This window comes from Gopherus flavomarginatus, chromosome 9 (assembly GCF_025201925.1).
Source record: "Gopherus flavomarginatus isolate rGopFla2 chromosome 9, rGopFla2.mat.asm, whole genome shotgun sequence".
NCBI classification, from domain to species: domain Eukaryota; kingdom Metazoa; phylum Chordata; order Testudines; family Testudinidae; genus Gopherus; species Gopherus flavomarginatus.
The window spans coordinates 57,712,380-57,730,500 of record NC_066625.1 but is presented as its reverse complement, the minus strand read 5'-3'; the positions used below and the strand labels follow the sequence as shown (position 1 = coordinate 57,730,500).

General features: G+C 45.2%; 1 protein-coding gene across 1 annotated transcript in view; it reads left to right on the top strand.

Annotated features, from left to right (window-relative positions):
* LOC127057837 (maestro heat-like repeat-containing protein family member 1) overlaps positions 1 to 17,557 on the top strand; it is a 49,912-nt gene extending 32,355 nt beyond the window's left edge. Inside the window, exon 40 of the mRNA XM_050966974.1 lies at positions 17,469 to 17,557. Within this exon, the coding sequence (XP_050822931.1) occupies positions 17,469 to 17,557 (89 nt within the window). The remainder of the gene's footprint in view (positions 1 to 17,468) is intronic.
* The last annotated feature ends 564 nt before the right edge of the window (positions 17,558 to 18,121 follow it).

Genomic DNA, 18,121 nt, shown 5'->3' with positions numbered 1-18,121 from the left:
AAAACGGCCGGATGGTGATGAATTTTGTAAAAAATAAATTTAAATTCTTGGGCATGTTTAGCCTTGCTCAAAACATGTTTCAGCAAGCCCAGATATGTGTGTCTTGCAAAGATTTTCATAGCCACGTTACCCAATAAAGCATCCCAGGTTAGGGGTTTAAAGACAACTGATATTTGGTGGGATTTTTTGTTCTTTGTTTTTTGTTTGTTAGTTTGTTTGTTTTAAAAAAAAAAGATGATCAATTCAGAAAAAGTACACGGATTTAAAAAAAAAAGTATAGAAATGTTTTCTTTAAAGCAAAACATTACCAGTTTTAAACATTTTAGAACATGAAAAAACATTACACACTGAGCCATTCGGATCTTTAAGCCAATTTTCATTTTTTAGATGGCAAAAAAGGGGTCACCGTTTCTCGATCCACCCTGGTGTCAGTGGTCAAGGCCTTCAGGCGTTCCAAAAGATCTCTGTTGGCTGCATTGCTCATGACAGAAGATGATACGTTCAGTTCCATCATGACATTCATAAACACATCCCATCCTTTAGGTACATATCTGCTAGGAACAGAGCACGTCTGGGTGACAGCCCTGACTAAGTCGAGCATGTTAGACCCATTAACCACAGAGCCTTTGTACACAAAAGCCCCTTTATCATTCCACGAAGAGACATTTTTATTCTGGTCGTGCTTATTTAGCAATACTAGTGCATTGTTCTTATAATACTTATTCACATTATCCATCACCTCCCGAGCAACAGAGTCTGAGGTCTTTGGTGTTTCTGGGGGTTTGGTAGTCACACTCTATTCCTGTTCCGGTAGAAACAGACTTATTTTCCCTTTATCCGCATTGCTCCACTTCATGTACATTAGATACCTTTGAAGCATGGACCTGTAAAGTTTAGCCTTTTCGTATTCAGCTAAGTCAGTTCTCTGAAGAACAGACTTCATTTCACCATCCAGTAAGGGAGTTGCCATCATTCTGATATTTTCCTCTGCCAGAGGGGAACCCTTAATTGTTCCAATTGGCGGCTGGCACCAGGTATATTTTTTCTGCATACTCCGTTATCGATTAGTCAAAAGCCCCATTATCAGAGGGATAGCAAAACTTAACAGAGGTCCAATAAATCCCCCAGACTGCTTCACCAGATGGTTCTTTCTTTTAAGTGAAACCCTTTTATTATAACAAGTTTTTTATAAGCATGCATCTCTTTTTCAGCACGCACACTTGATTTTGTGTCAGAAGAACTAGGGATGAGCTGTCTGCTGAGGATTTCTAAAATCAGACCTCAAAGCTGCTACAGAGCAATAGAGAGTTGCATGTTGATGCGATGTTGCACCTCGATGTGACAGTTGTAAAAAATGGGTGGGGCTGCTCGTAGAGTTTTAATTTCTACCCTCAGTAGTCAAATCATACATAAAAAGATGATGTTTAGTAGACCTGACTTACACCAGTACCAGTTTGTGTTTTGCGGGTGGGTTCTTGGCCATTATGTCCAACTGTAAACCTCCAGACACTGAATTGTTAGTGGGGACGAGAAAGTTGCATGAGAAACTGGGGCGGTCAGATCAAAAAAAGGTTCTGCTCAGTGACGTAGCAACGTTTGAACAGCATTATATGGATTTAAACAACACACTGCTGTACCTGCGTTGCAAGATTGTAAAAGGAGACGGAACTGAACTCACCAAGGACGCCGCGGTGGGCCTGGTGAATTACCCTGTGGCTTCTATTTTCAGTCAGTTGGATATCACGCTGAGAGACTACCTCATAAGCTAAAGCAGCAGCTGTTACCCTTATAGGGCCTTTCTAGAATCAGTGCTCAATTACAGCGATGACACTCTCGCCACGCAATTTTCTGCCGGCCTGTTTTACAAAGACACAGCCGGACAACACCAAGAAATGGAGTTGGATGGAGAGAATCTAGGGCTGGATGAAGCAGCACTTTCAAGCTGCCTCTCCTTCTATGCCCCAGGGCTCCATTAACTGGGTCAAGCAGCACTTTCAAACTGTTACCCTTATGTGTCCCAGATTCAGCACATCCCTATCCCCACTCTCACATCACAATTGTACTGGTGGTAACCTACTTGATGAGCAAACCCCACAGTATTTTGGACGCTGCAGGTATCTTTAGCTTAGGTTAAAAAAGCATTGCTGTAGAATAAATGGGGGAAGCTAATAACATAAAAGAGTAAAGTTCAGCAAGAGAGAGAAGCAACCAGCTTAACCATAAAAGTTATTTATTGACTAATAGAGATCACTACACAAGGATGCCTAAACCAGCATAACATACATAAATAAAGGTTAATACCTAAGGTAGAGAGGAAAACAGAGAGAGAACGAAAGAGAGAGAAGGGGATCTCACCACTCCCTGAAGCTTGAAACTGGTGGGGGTTCCCAGGTGATGATGGTAGTTCAGGGTCCTGAGGGCAGGAGACAGGCAGAGCCCCCAGCACGATCAGTCAGGAGATGGAGTCCCAATGGAACTGATGCAGAGCTTGGGTCTATGCATCAGAACACTTGCTGGAGGGTGAGTAGGGATTTTTGTTGAGAAAATACAATGATTCAAGGGAGAACACTAGATTTGTTTCTAGGTAAACTGATGATTCAAGGGTTTTCTTTGGGCTAGACCAGGGGTAGGCAAATTATGGCACTCATGCCAAAGGCAGCAAGTGAGCTGATTTTCAGTGGCACTCACAGTGCCCATGTCCTGGCCACCGGTCCGGGGGGCTCTGCATTTTAATTTAATTTTAAATGAAGTTTCTTAAACATTTTTAAAACCTTATTTACTTTACATACAACAATAATTTAGTTATATATTATAGATTTATAGAAAGAGATTTTCTAAAAATGTTAAGACGTATTACTGGCATGCAAAACCTTAAATTAGAGAGTGAATAAATGAAGACTCAATATACCACTTCTAACAGGTTGCCAACCCCTGGGCTAGACAATAGGAGCTGATCACTCTTGGCTATGAGTGATGTTTTCTTCCAGGGAGCTCACAATGCAGCTAGGCTGCTTCAGTATTTTGGACATCAGTCAAGGATTCCTTACTAGAATTGGTCTGATGACTGCTGAGCTGGGTGTGGGCAGGCATAGGTTCTTTAACATCTGGAGCAGAGATTCCCATGATGCAGTGCTTCCTTGCTTTTTCTGGTCCCAGAATTCAGTGTGGTTCTCTGTTCTCCAATCTGCATGCAAATTGAGATGTCTCCCTGTCCCATCTTTCATGCAGATGAGGCTAGGGGAGTTGTCTCTGTTCTTCATTCTGTATGCTCATGGAGATGTCTTAATCTTGTCACCTTTGTCAGGAGGAGTCTAGGTGTGTCTCCCATCTGCCCTTCACTGCTCTCTGCAAGTTTTTTCCTCTGGTGGGTTTTGGTTTAAGCAGAGGTTGGTGGAGGGGTGTGTGTGTCTTTCATGAGTCAGGCTGGATACTGCACCCTGGTTCCCCAAGAACACAGAGCTGACTGGTATCTAGTCCCCCCGTTGATGGGGTGCTTGCGCTGAGCGAGTATCCCCATCACAGCCTTACGCCGTGGTACCGGCTCTGATCTTCCATCCACTGCAGCTGCCGCATCAGTCGTTGTATCCAACAAATCAGCAGAACCAGACCAATCGCTTGTATAATTTGGAAACCAGTGATCACCACAATGGGGTGAAGCATGAGATTCAAAAGACCTGTTGCACTGGGGCTCCACCCAAGAAAAGTCTCCCACCAGGAGTGATGGCCTGTGTTCTTACCTTCATGGCAATGAGACCCATTCCCAGTGAAATGGGGGAAACCTCCTTGTAGAGCTCAAGATCGGCATTTAAATGTTGTACAGTCCATATAGGCACAGTAAACTTAATATCACAGCTAACAATGTTGGTTACATTACAGAAACAGCAATTAACGTAAGGCACTGTGGGTTGGATTCAATGTCCATTAATCAACACAATATTACATCTTGTCCTTACACACACACGCTTTACAACATAGACAATAACAGACCCCCTTCCTGGATAACATCAAAGGAACAGTGAGACTTATCCCCAGGTTATCCATTCATCCCAACCCTTATGGCTAGTTCCCATCAATGTGAGAGATATTCATGCCCTCTAAGTGGATTTGAACCTCCTTCGGAGAAATCTGAGATTGAAGAACCAAATGTTTTTGTTGATCGAATTTCAACACATGGGGTCCTGAAACTGGGCCTCTTAAATGTCAGAGGGAAGCAAGGTTTGTAATTAGAGGGTCGAAATTTAAAACTGTTTTTTTGTTATTGGCCCAATTCCACTCTGTACAAACTGGGCTCATGAAATCCCCCAAAACAGGAATACACCCACAGAATATAAACCAAATTGCTAGCATGAGCTTGTCACAATGTGTGCCCTTTAATGGAACTACCCAGTCTGGGGGACCTTGCTGAATCAAGTCATGTCCAGCTAAAGTCCAGTTCAGCGGTTCCCAGTTTCCGAGGAACCGTGTGATATTGTTGCCTGCTGGCATGATCAGAGACAGCTGCAGTTCATGTCCAGATAACGGAAGTGTCTGAGTTCAAATGACAATGATGCCAAGGCTCGTGTAGGGGACCTGTGAGGGGGCAGAGAAGAGAGAGAAACTTCCCACACTCCCCCCGTATATACTGGGAGAATCTGGGACCAATATTGCAGGGTGAAGGACTTTTCTGGCCTTTTCTTGTCTTAACATCGGAGTAGGCACTGACCAGCCCACTCGATGCGTATTTTCCAATGGCTCAAAGCCGTTCCTTCTTGCTGGCCAAGAAGGGTGGCCAACAGGATGGAGAAGACAGTCTTGCAGGTCAGATGGTTTATTCTTCCAGTCTTTGAGCCGTGAAGAATGAAACCATTTTCGCCAGGATTTTTCATTTTTCCCATTTAGGATTTCTACCTGACAAACACTGGGGCTGGCCAGATTCACAATAGAGCAGTGGCCATCCCAGGTGTGTGTAAAGAGCTGCTTAGCAGTAACAGAGGCAATGTTGGTTTTAGTAGGGATGGCTTCCATCCTGGATCTTTCTAAAATAAAGTTAGTGGATTTATACACAGTTGAGAAACTTTGGCAGCTAGAAACTGAACCAAATTTCTCAGCACCTACACTGTTGCTTGCTACAGGCAATGATTCATTCTGAGCTAACTTAGGTAACTCACTTCCACACCCTTCAGTTGCAGCAAACTGCTTGCAAAACTAGCATGAGGTTTTATTCCTTCAGGGGCACTTTTAGGCAACAATTCATTTTCCCCAGAAATTTTGTCCTTTCCCTTTTTAGTTAGGGGTTGCTCTACAGAAACATCTTTCTGGGTTTCACTTGAGTCCAGAACGACTTCTGAGACAACTGACATATCCTTAATCAGCATAAGCCGAGAGGCACATTCTGTCTGCTCCTCAGACAGAAGATTGGAGACAAACTCTTCCCCAACAGATAAACTGCCATTTCTTAACATTCACAACGTTTGGAATTCCCTCCCCTTTGTTCCCAGACAAATGTTTGGAGATTGGGGTAGCTCCCTCTATAGGCAAGTCATTACCCCCAACAGACACAGGCTTAGGAACACTTCCTTCCTGGGTTTTAGTTGAGTCCAGAACCACATCTGGCACAACTGACAAATCCTCCATCAGCCTAAACTGAGAGGTACTTTCTGCCTGCTCCACAGACAGAAGATTGGAGATATTTTCTCCCCCAGCAGTTAAACTGCTTTTCTGACTAGACAAACAGTTTGACCTTCCCTTCCCCTTGTCACAGACCACATGACTGTTCACAGACAAACACTGGGAGATTGGGATGGCTTTTCTAACAGGGAAATCGCCACTCCCAAGAGACAAACCATGGGAGACACTTTCTCCCTCATACTCGTTGAGCTGAACCTGTTTAGAGGTGGGTCTCCCTTTTCCACATGACCTGAGACAAAGCATTAATCAGGATGCTGAGGGGCTGGTGATCATATTTTCCCATATGCTCCCCTAAATTCACCAGCTCCTTCCAAATCATGTTCCTAAGGGTCTCCTTGGGTTGGCGCTGCCCAGAGTTGTTGGAGATAGGGGAATTAAGTTTGGGAGGGTGCCTGGCAGAGTGAGGACCATTATTTGTAAATGTGATGGCCTGCATGGGCTCTGAGGTAGTCTTTTTAATCCTATTTGTATGCATGTACCATTTTTGTATTCAAAGTTATGAATGTTATGAACATTGGCTGTGTACTGGCTAGATTTCTAAATAACCATAGTAGAGCATTTGGTCAGTTCCTGGAGAAAGGAGTATTGAAATTAAGTACCCAATCAAGAAACTCTTAAAGGACAATGGATCTTGGAATGCTCCAAGCCACATAAGAAGTCTACTTGAGGACGTTCAAGGTAGCATGTAAACAATGGATGCTACCTGTAAAAACTGTGAGTCATGCATGGACATGTGACTTGCCCAGGTGACTCCAAAACTCCATCTTGGAGCTGGACTTTGCATAGGAGTGAGGAAGGGGATCTCTGCCCAAAAGAGAAAGTCTATTTAAACCCCTAGGAGACCCCTCCATTTTGTCTTCAGCTGGCTAAAGAGAGAGTCTCTCCACCCCCCAGGATACTTGAAAGAAACTGGAACAAAGGACAGTGTGCAAGGGGTGTGAGTGATTGCTGGACCAGGCTAAAAGGAGATTAGTCTGTAAAAGGGAGCATTCTGGAACTGGTGAGGATCTTATCTGTATTCAGTTTGTTTAGACATAGATTTGCGCATTTTATTTTATTTTGCTTGGTGACTTACTTTGTTGTGTCTGTTACTACTTGGAACCACTTAAATCCTACTTTCTGTATTTAATAAAATCACTTTTAACTTATTAATTAACTCAGAGACTGTATTAATACCTGGGAGAGCAAACAACTGTGCATCTCTCTCTATCAGTGTTATGGAGGGCAAACAATTTTTGAGTTTACCCTGTGTAAGCTTTATACAGGGTAACACTGATTTATTTGGGTTTGGACTCCATTGAGAGTTGGGCAGCTGAGTGTTAAAGACAGGAACACTTCTGTGAGCTGCTTTCAGGTAAACCTGCAGCTTTGGGGCAAGTAATTCAGACCCTGGGTCTTTGTTGGAGCAGACGGGAGTGTCTGGCTCAGCAAGACAGGGTGCTGGAGTCCTGAGCTGGCAGAGAAAGCAGGGCTAGAAGTAGTCTGAGCACATCAGGTGGCACCTCCCAGGGGGTTTCTGTGATCCAAACCGTCACACCTATGTAATGCACAGACCCCCTATCGCACAAACATACACATACACAAAACCCCAGCAGCTTTATAAACCCACCAAACCAAGTTTGCAACCAAATACTTTTAAAAACCCCACACCTATGTCTTGCACAGACCCCTCTCTCACACACAAAAACAGCAGCTTTATAAACACACCAAACCAAGTTTGCAACCAAATGCTTTTTAATAAACCCACATGCGTTTAAAAGGCACATGGTTGTTCTGCTTCCCCTCATGTTTGTTTGGGCCTTCAGGTTAAAGAACAAGCAAAAATGTTAGTTAGTATTACCTCCAAATCCCTATACAACCTGTGTAATACCTGAAGTGGTTTTTCTGTTTGTTTGTTTGTTTTTGTTTTTTAATTTAACAGTATTAAGCATAACTATAGTGAAAAATGTTTTTTTACCTTGGCCTAGTTGTGAAATGCAGCTTCAAGTTACTGGTTCCGTGCTAAACAGATCACACTGCAATAAAGAGAGGCACCTTTAATAAGACAGCATGGCCAAAGAGTGGCATTATATAATATATATCTTCAGAGTTAAAAACAGGGAACAAAGCTCCTCCTCTTACAGTCCAGCAGCAATTCAAGAGAGTTTCTGTTAAAAAAGACAGTCTCCAAAATACCTGAGGTTTTTATACCGTCCTAACTCTTTGTTTCAAACACATCTCAAAATAGTAGTTAGCAGGTTAATTTAATCACCACAGCTCTGAAATAATAGATACTTAATGACTTTAGGCAGCCCTCCTCTCGCATTCCCTTTTGCGATCTGCGGTGGGGGACTCAAATTCTCTGCACAACTGGGCTTTTTTTTCTTTCAGTTAAAATATGTTTTTCTGTAGGGCCTTCTTACAGTATTAAACATTTCCAAGTGGGGGACCTTTGCAGATATCAATGAATGTCTTGGGGCTTGTTTTTTTTAAACACGTTTCTTTCATGCTTAAGGTTTGAGGTGGGGGGGTTTCTAGAAAGAATGACCCATAACATTCCACCAGCTCCTGGGCCATATTTAAACTGTCCAATAGCGTTCTACCAACTCCAGGGGTTATATTTAAACTGTCCAATAGCGTTCTACCAACTCCAGGGGTTATATTTAAACTGTCCAATAGCATCTGCCAATTCCTGAGATTTTCTTTCATTTCATATTAATCAGAACTCATCATCCTCACCCACCCACCCCCCTTACCATGGGTGCACACCCATCAAATTTAACCCTATGAGTACAAGGGTGAGTAATCAGTCACCTTGGCTAATTCAGTGGGGATGTGGTTAAAACCATTCAGTTCAACAGAATAAGTCAGCTCTATTGTACTCAAACACATGTCTGAACCATCTCTGTTTTTTTATTTTTTGCTTGATTGTTTTGGTTTGGTTTGGTTTGGTTTTTGCTTGTTTGGGGGTTCTTTTGCTTTTTGTTTTATTGTAAACACATTTTTAGGATTTTTCCCTCCCACAACATACATTTCAGGTGTTTGCTGTAAATGGTTCTCTTTTACACAAAAACACAAGAGCTACGTTCTCACAAACAATTTATTTTTTATTTAAAAGACATAAAGCTCCTTGAAAACAAACTAAGATGCTTCATTAAAAACTTTTAGCTCACTTAAGGGCCAGAGACCTTCTAACAGAAACACAGATAATCACAAAGTCCTTTTCAATGTGTGTTTTGGTTTGGTATTTTTTTTTAATTTACTGCTACCCTCACCATTCTCTAACTTAATCCTTGTAGATTTCTTACAAATAGTCTTTTTCTTTAGCAGGTTTCTGTAACTAGACGGTTAATATAATGCTGTAAGCACATCTTCCAGTTTGGTCATTTTCTTTAAAACATGGTCAGAGTCGCCACTGAATTGCACAGCATTTAACAAGGCCATCCCTTGCACTAAATGTTCTTGGGTCGGGCACAAACATTGCATAGCACAACCTATTGCAATAACAGTGTTTAATAAGCTTTCCAAACACAGCTCAGGACACAGGCCCCGGAGCTTGCAGTTTATATCCACTGAAGTCCAAGTCACACAGTCATGGTGCCATTGGGCTGGCGCATCTATGACACAGCCCTCACAATCTTCAAAAAGCTTTTCCCTAAGGCAGTGTTTAAGGACAGCATAAACAGCAGTCTGTACAATAGTCCGCATGACTTTTTTACGCTTACAATGTGGCACTGGCTCAGATAGCTCCATGCCACGCCTCATCTTAAACTGATAGCTGTCATCTTTGGAGTCCTCTTCAACAATTTGTATTGGCGTGGTGCAAAAACAAGGTGGGCCCGGTTCATCTTTGCTATTTGATGCAATGCTGTCCGGGGCCTCTAGAAAGCTGTTGAGAGATTTTCAGACAAGAAACAAGTTCCCACTGCTTGTTTTTCAGATTCACACAACCCCTGGTTCCTAACCCATTACATCCCATCATCCTCCATCACTTCTTAATCATTCATTTACCTGTGCGATGTCTTTTTCATTCACCTCACCTTCCTCCTCCGGCGGGGTGTCTCACAGGCAGTTGGGTTTCGGGTTTCGGTTTGGGTCCCGGCGTATCCATCAATGGCGTATCCTTGGTCACTCCCACCTCCTCCTCGGAACTGTCGCTGATGTAGCGCTTTCTCCATGGATGGCCGAAGACCCTCGGGGCTAAAACAAAGTCCGAAGTTCTCATGGGGGTGGTGAAGGAGTCCATCTTTCTGCAATTTCTAAAACACAGGTTCTTGGTAACAGATGGCCTCTTCTGCCTGACACTGGGACTTATGGGGTGATGGTTCTGTGCTCTGATTGGCAGAGGGCACTGGGAGGAGTTCTTCGAGGGGTCACACCACTCTTTTCTGGGCAGTTCACCCAGTCCCAGAACCTGCCCTATTTTGGTCAGATCTGCTCTTGGGGTGGACCTATGTGGCCAAAACCCACCACAATTGATAGAGGGCAATGGGAGGAGTTCTTAGAGGGCTCACACGAACCACTTCCAGATGGATCAGCCCACCCCGGACTTCCTCCTCGTTGGTCAAATCTCCTCTCGGGGGTGGTCCCCAACAGCCTAAACCCCACCTGATTGGTAGTGGGTGGTGGAAGGAGTTCTCAGAGGGGTCACAAGAACCACTTCCAAATGGGTCACCCTGCCCTGAACTCCCCCTGATTGGTTAAATCTCCTCTCAGGGTGGTCCTATGGGGGCGAAACCCATCCTGATTGGTAGAGGGAAGTGAGAGGAGCTCTTAGAGGGGTCACATGGGGCAGGACTTCTGGTGATAGGTGGGCAGGGTTTAAGGGGTCAAGGAGTGGGGTTAGGCGTTGACTGACAGTAGCGCCTTTATACTACTAAGAGCAGGATGAAGTCCAGCTCGAAGAAGTGGGAGTGGGGGTTACTTTGTAAATTATCAGCTTGGTCTGGGACTGCCTCTGCTGCTCTCTCAAGCCCTGATGGTACCTCTCTTACTAGAAGAGAACCGGTCTGGGACAGATCTCTTGCCAACAGCCTCTGTGATAAAGGCAGAAGATGAACATACAAATATATTAGCTTCTCAGCAATGTCCTTGTCATCTTTAATTGCTCACAGGCTTCTGATCTCCATAAAGTGTTTTTAGTGTTTGTCTATATCCCTTCAGTTACTTGCTCTTCATAAGCCATCTCAGCACTTCCACTTTCCCACTTACATGCTACCTGTTGCAATTTAGGCTTCTGTTTACTCCCCACCCTGCCTCTTTTAAAGAATTTGTTCAGTTCAAATAAACTCTTGCCTCTTGCTATTATTAGTGACCTTGCTGGTTAGGAGCTCGCTTCACTACAGAGCCAATGTAAAGAGCTCAAACTCCCCCTTCCTAAGCAAGAGCTGACCCCCGTAGTTAGTCCTCGCCAGTGATGGGGGGAGGGGAGAATCGGTTTTTAAAGGGAGCTGGGGAGTTTTCTGACAGCCAGGGTCACATGTTGGGCGAGCCCAGGCTCTGCAGCCAGAGTGAAGGAAATTCTGGCTGCAGCAGCCTTAGTCCTCTCTTGCTCTGTGGATTGGCGCTGTGAGAAGTGACACTGGCTCTGCTTGCAGCCTGCAGTTCAGCCGGAGACTCTACGCCAACCCCTGCCCACCCTTCTTGGGCTGACTGCAGCCTCTACAGGTATTTAAGCACCAGGCCTGGGATACCTGCTCAGCACCTGGCTGGGTTCTGCCTAGTGAGCAACTAGGAGCTGGGTGGAGAGTCAGTCCCTAAAATTACTGGGCCCAGCAGCTGTGGGATGGGTGTTGGGTTCTCAGGGCCTATCCTCACAGCAATTGCTGTTCCATACTCGAGCCTAGCGAAGGGGAAGGAAACATCATACAAAATCAGGCTTATATATTCTGTTGCACCTGTTCACTCCCCAGATAGAGACTTGCAAAGATCCACACCCACAGTAGATTCCTCTCACCACATTTCCTGATGCCCCGTCCCTCCCTATTTACAACCAATGCAGTTGGTTGCTTTTTAAAGACAAGTGCATGTTGCAAACTCATTTCCTTCTTTGCAAACAAAGATTCAGATGGAGAGAAATTCAGGTGTAGCTTTTCCTGCAGCTCTAGCTACTTCGATGCTCTGCTCACACAGGCAGGCTAATCATATGGGCTGCACCACACTGCTGTGTGGATGAGGGAAGCCTATGGACGGTGGGGTGTAAAAGGGCAGCTGACGTAGCCTAGATGGGCGCATACTCACTGGAGATGCTCAGACCAAACTTGGGTCAGGATGCAATGCTGCAACAGTCCAGCAGAGGGAGCCATCCCAGGAGTAATGGGCAGGCTGCCAGTGGATGTCCCCATATAGCAGGGGTCGGCAACCTTTCAGCAGTGGTGTGCCCAGTCTTCATGTAGACACTCTAATTTAAGGCTTCGCATGCCAGCAGGGCCGGATCCAGGGGTTTTGCTGCCCCAACCAAAAGAAAAAAAGTCGCAATCGCGATCGCGCTCTGCAGCAATTCAGCAGGAGGTCCTTCGCACCAAGTGGGAGTGAGGGACCCTCCACCGAATTGCCACCAAATACCTGAACGTGCCACCCCGCTCCGGAGTGGCCGCCTCGAGCACCTGCTTGCTGAGTTGGTGCCTGGAGCCGGCCCTGTGTGCCGATAATGCATTTTAATGTTTTTTAGAAGGTCTTTCTCTAAGTCTATAATATATAACCAAACTATTGTTATATGTAAAGTAAACAAGGTTTTCTAAATGTTTCAGAAGCTTTATTTAAAATTAAAATAAAATGCAGATCTTATCAATTTAGTGTGATCCTCGCCCTTGCTTTTCCTTGCTGGTGGCATGTATTTGGATACTTTAAGCTGCAGACAGGCTTCTGAGTGATCAGTTGTTAACCGACTGGAACCCCAGATTGGCAACTGAGGTGAGTGGAGCTGGTGGCTGGTAGGGCTGAGCAGGGCCGGAGGCCTGGACCCTGTCTGGCAGGAGGCCTGCGCTAGAACTCCCACCAGAAGCAAGGTGAGTGGGGCTGCAGCGGGGACCCCAGCTCACAAGGGGCCACCAGCCAGAACCCCAGAGCGGCGACGGGCTGACCAGGTCAGCCCGCCGAGCTCTGGAGTTTCGGTGGTGGGCTGAGCATCTCCACCCACCCCCCTCTGGGGTTTTAGCCACCAGCTCCTGCCAGCCGGGGTCTCAGCTCACTGCCAGCCTGGGGTTCCTTCACCCAGGCCGGCAGTGGGCGCTGAGTGAGACCGGCGGCAGGACCCCAGCTGGCAAGGGACCAGCAGCAGGAACTTGAGAGCAGTGGCAGGCTGAGTGCTAAGCTCACCCCACTCTGGGGTTTCGGCTGCTGGCTCCTGCCAGCCGGGATCACAGCCCACTGCCAGCCTGGGGTTCCTTCCCCCAGGCCAGCAGCAGGTGCTGAGTGGGACTGGCAGCAGGACTCAGCCTGCCCCAGGTGCCATCCAAAATCGGCTTGTGTGCCACCTTTGGCACGTGTGCCGTAGGTTGCTGACTCCTGCCATATAGGCAAGAGAGCACTTGCAGACACCTGTGAGAAAGCAGAAGGATGCCCAGGTTACTGCCTTGTGGATTTCCAGAAGGGAGGGGTCTCGCTCTCACCAAGATCTACCCCAGCTCTGATCTCAAGGGCAGGAGCCTTTTTTTTGGCTCCACAGGCCTCACTCATACACCTGCCAACCAAGCAAGGCCTTTGAGCTCCGTTTGCATCATACAGAACAAATGAGTGGTCAGACTCACTCACCTCTAGGGCTCCCTTTTTGTACGTCTAGGATTTTTCCATCTTATCCTCCTCCACAGAGGGGAAGAGGATGGAAGCTCCAGCTCCTGAATTGGGCTATTAGGGACACACACTGATCACCAGTGACTTCTTGGGGAACTTGTCATAAACAGATAGCTAAGGGTTAATGTCTCTTTCACCTGAAGCACCTGACCAGAGGACCAATCAGGAAACCGGATTTTTTCAACTTTGGGTGGAGGGATTTGAGTGTCTTTGTCTTTGTGTTTCTGGCTGCCTGCTTTCTCTGAGCTTTGGAGAAGTAGTTTCTTTTTTCTAGTCTTCTGTTTCCAAGTGTAAGGACAAAGAGATCAGATAGTAAGTTATATGGTTTCTTTTCTTTGGTATTTGCATAAATATAAGTGCTGGAGTGCTTTGATTTGTATTCTTTTTGAATAAGGCTGTTTATTCAATATTCTTTTAAGCAATTGACCCTGTGTTGTATCATCTTAATACAGAGAGAACATTTCTACTTATTTTTTCTTTCTTTTTATATAAAGCTTTCTTTTAAGACCTGTTGGAGTTTTTCTTTACTTCAGGGAAATTGAGTCTGTACTCACCAGGGAATTGGTGGGAGGAAGAAATCAAGGGGAGATTTGTGTGTTGGATCGCTAGCCTGATTTTTGCATTCCCTCTGGGGGAATAGGAAAGTACTTTTTGTTTCCAGGATTGGGAACAGAGAGGGAGATTCACTCTGTTTGGATTCACAGAGCTTGTGTCTGTGTATCTCTCCAGGAGCACCTGGAGAGGGGAAGGGAAAAAGGATTATTTCCCTTTGTTGTGAGACTCAAGGGATTTGGGTCTTGGGGTCCCCAGGGAAGGTTTTTCAGGGGGACCAGAGTGCCCCAAAACACTCTAAATTTTGGGTGGTGGCAGCAGGTACCAGGTCCAAGCTGGTAACTAAGCTTGGAGGTTTTCATGCTAACCCCCATATTTTGGACGCTAAGGTCCAAATCTGGGACTAAGGTTATTACAGAACTACATAGGGAACCCTGGAGACAAGGGTATTTCCCCAACCTGCCTGTGGTGGAGAAACAGCAAGATTCAGGTTCCAGGAGTCCAGAACCTCTCGAGTTTGCCCTCTGCAATCCATTACCTCTGGGTGGAGCCTAACAGAAAAACAAGAGATTAGTGGCCAAGGGCACACAGGGCTGCCATGTACACCCTCCGGGAACCAAGGCTTGGGAGAAAAGGCTAGTGGCCTGCCAAGCAGCAGCAGTCAGGCTTGGCCTTCTCTGGCCCTTCAACAAATCTTCCCCACAACCTCTGAGCTACATGCAGGCTGCATGGAGGGTATTGCTCAGTGAGAATTCACCTCCGGCAGGCAGCCCTATGGGTGGGGGCCAGAGGTGGGGAAGAGATCAGAATTACATGAGCCCAGGATGAGCTTCCTCTCTTAGACAGTAGAGCTCAGCAACCTGTAGCAGAGGCTAACACCTCAAATCCAAAAGACAACGTCATCATCATGTTCAGCCTCATCACGAGCAGGCGCCTGGCATGTAATCAAGTCTCCATTTTGTCCTCATCCAAAACCTGAAATCAAACTCCTACCTTCTCGACATTAAAGATGGCGAGAGATGCCCATGTTGTGTAAACAGGTAGCGAGGTTATGCAACTTGGGCAGAAACAGGCACCCAAATACTGCACTGATGGGGGCCTTGTAAGGATGTCGACAGATGAACAGTAGCATCTTTATATAGGAGATCCTTGAACAATGCACCAAGCTACTGGACTCAAAGCAAGAACAAACTTCTCTTGTTCACCTCTCAGTAGGAGAGCTCAGGGAAGGGAAGAGTGAAGCCACAGCTCGTATCGAATCTGCTCTTCAGCAGATTACACGGTGCACATCAGACGTACAGCAGCAGTGTTGATGAATTAATCTAGAACAGTGGTTCCCAAACTGGGGTTCGCAAAATGTTACAGGGGATTCTTGGGAAAAAATTCCCTAATGGCAGACAGAGCTGTCCGTAGGGACTTCCAAGAGCTAAGCAGATCAGAGCAAGCATATCTATCAGACTGAGAAGATTGAAACTTCAAAACTTCTTACAAGAAATGGAAAGGGAAGTGGATATTTTTTGCTGTTTTTTAAAGTAAATAGGGGGCTAGTATTGTTTTTTAAATTATTAGGAAGAACAAGTTTAAGCTTTGTTCTAACGTGCATTGTTTGCCTGGACTGCTCAAGACCTGAATGCTTGTGTAGGAGGAACTCTTTGAGTTGGCTTCTTAAGTACCTTCATCAAGGAGTATCAAATGTGAAACAGCATGAAACATAGGAGCCTTGTCTTATAACAGGCTTATTCAAAGTGACATGAGCTATGAAAGTAAGATCTTAGAAGAGTGTTGCCATTTTCATAATGTAATAAAAATACTATAATGATAATTAATAATAAAGTGTGTAATAAGCATGTCTAAAAACAAATTTTATATTTCCAAGATCACTGTTTTTATAATTTATACTCAGGTAAGGGAGAAAATCCCTGGAAATATACATTTTGAGGAGGGGGTTTGTGAGACTTGTCATTTTAGTGAAAGGGGTTCACAGGTTGTTAAAGTTTGGGAACCACTGATCTAGAATGAGAGTACGGTGTCTGCACCATCCGGGTCCAAAATGGGGTAAATGCACACAAGGCAGACTGTTAACAATACTTGGACAATACAAAGCCAACTCCCTCCTCTATGCAAGTTCTGCTGGTTGGAAGTGAAGATACAAAGGTGGGGTTGCAGTCTTGGAGGTGATATTTTATAAATCTGCTCCTGGAAGACCAATAAACTGCTTCTACTACACATCCACTTCCTAGGGGAATCCAAAGAGACTAGGTTTCATTTGTGACACCTTCCAGAAAGCAGCTAAGGAGAGAGATGCTACAGCTGCCTTGGGAACTTGTACTTCCAACAGATTCTCTGTCACCCAACTGGGGAAAGTCTCCACGTGTGTCAAAGACAGGACAGCTTACGGTCCAAAACATCAAATTCCTGGAAGCTGAGAGTGAGAAGTTTGAGAGCACCCCTTGGTGAAACTACTCTGATTACCAGACAATGGCAGGATTAATTGTCTCAAGTACCATGTCACTAATCCAGCATGCCAGGGACATCACAGAGTGCAAAGGCAAATGTAGTGGTTTACGAGCAGCTGTTTTGCTTGACCTAGATACAGAATTTTGGTTTTGCCTGGAAGGGGAAGGAACAAGAGATTCTTTGAAAGCGCTGCAGCTTTAAGCACCAGAGAGGGAAAGGGCTCCTCAGATTTTCAGCCTTCAGTAAAATGTGGTAGCCCTTACAGAGGCAAGCAAGAAACTACCTGGAGACACAGAATGGCTACCCTGAAGTCACAAATCTTTGCTGACCTGTCACCACCTGCTGGCGAAGGAAGCTGCACATGCTGCACTGCTCCTGGTCTGGCCACACAAACGTGCTTGGCAGCATCACTGAGTCAAGACAGCCCTCGCCAGATGTTCTGGCTCCCTTGAAAGTACTGCAATGGCCCAGCTTTACAGACATGCATGTGGGGCCGTGTCCCAGGACAGGCAAACCTGTGTGTGTGTGTGTGTGTGTGTGTGTGTGTGTGTGTGTGTGTGTGTGTGTGTGTGTGTGTGTGTGTGTGTGTGTGTGTGTGTGTGTGTGTGTGTGTGTGTGTCTAAAAAAATTCAAGGTTCACATTAGGGTGGCTGGGTGTTTAGTGGCCTAAACACCATGACTGTGTATGTGATAGACCTCAATCTCGAAGCACTGGATGTAGGCAAAGGGAGTGCTGAAGACAGCTCTAAATCAACAAAGAATCAGGCTAAAGACAACTGTTAATGTGTTAAGGAACCAAAAAGGATTGATTTGTTATTTAACAGTCCTGCTGCTAACAGGACAGAGGGAGAGAGGGTTTTTTTTGTTTGTTTGTTTTATTGGACATTTCCACTGGCTGGTAAATTGTATTACCCCATTTCCCAGACTGACTCAAGGGGCGGGGATCAACCTCTTCCCCCAGCAGCTTTAGTGGAACTGAAATTTACAAGGCTGATAACTTCCTTATTTGTTCTGATCTATAGCAGCTGGGATGACCTACCAACTCCAGGGGAAGAAGTGGCTAATTATTGTCTCTAGGCCACCACAAAATCTTGCAACTGCTACAAAATAAAAAGAGTTTCACACCTCTGAACAGGAACTGGGAATTGCTTACAAATTAGTGTCTGGAATCTAGAGGTGATACCTTAGCAGATAAATCAAAGGGTAAGTCAAACATTGGTCATTTGTGAGTGTCCTAAACAGAGATCAAACTTTCAGGTCTACTATCTTCTCTCACCACCTCTAATTCTGTTTTTATTAAAGGAGTGATTCCATCAGATGCATGTTCCTCCCTTCCCTCTGGAGTGTGTGTCAAAATCTCATTGTGTATGATCAAGAAGGAAGAAAAATCTGTAGACAATGGTCAGCCCTGATATGTTAATGGAAATACTGCACTACAGTCAAGTTTACAACATTTGTATAGAAATCATCACATGGATAGGTGGCCAAGGATCACATTACAGAATACAAAAAGCAATAAAAAGAAATCTTTGCTATTGTACAGGCTGGGATCAGAGCATGGAGCTCAGAAGTCAGACATTGGGAGGGATGAAAAAGCTGTAGGTGAAAACCCTGCTGCTGGAGGAGATCTCCTTGTTTCATTGGGTTTTTTTCCTGGGTACCTTGAACAGCAGGA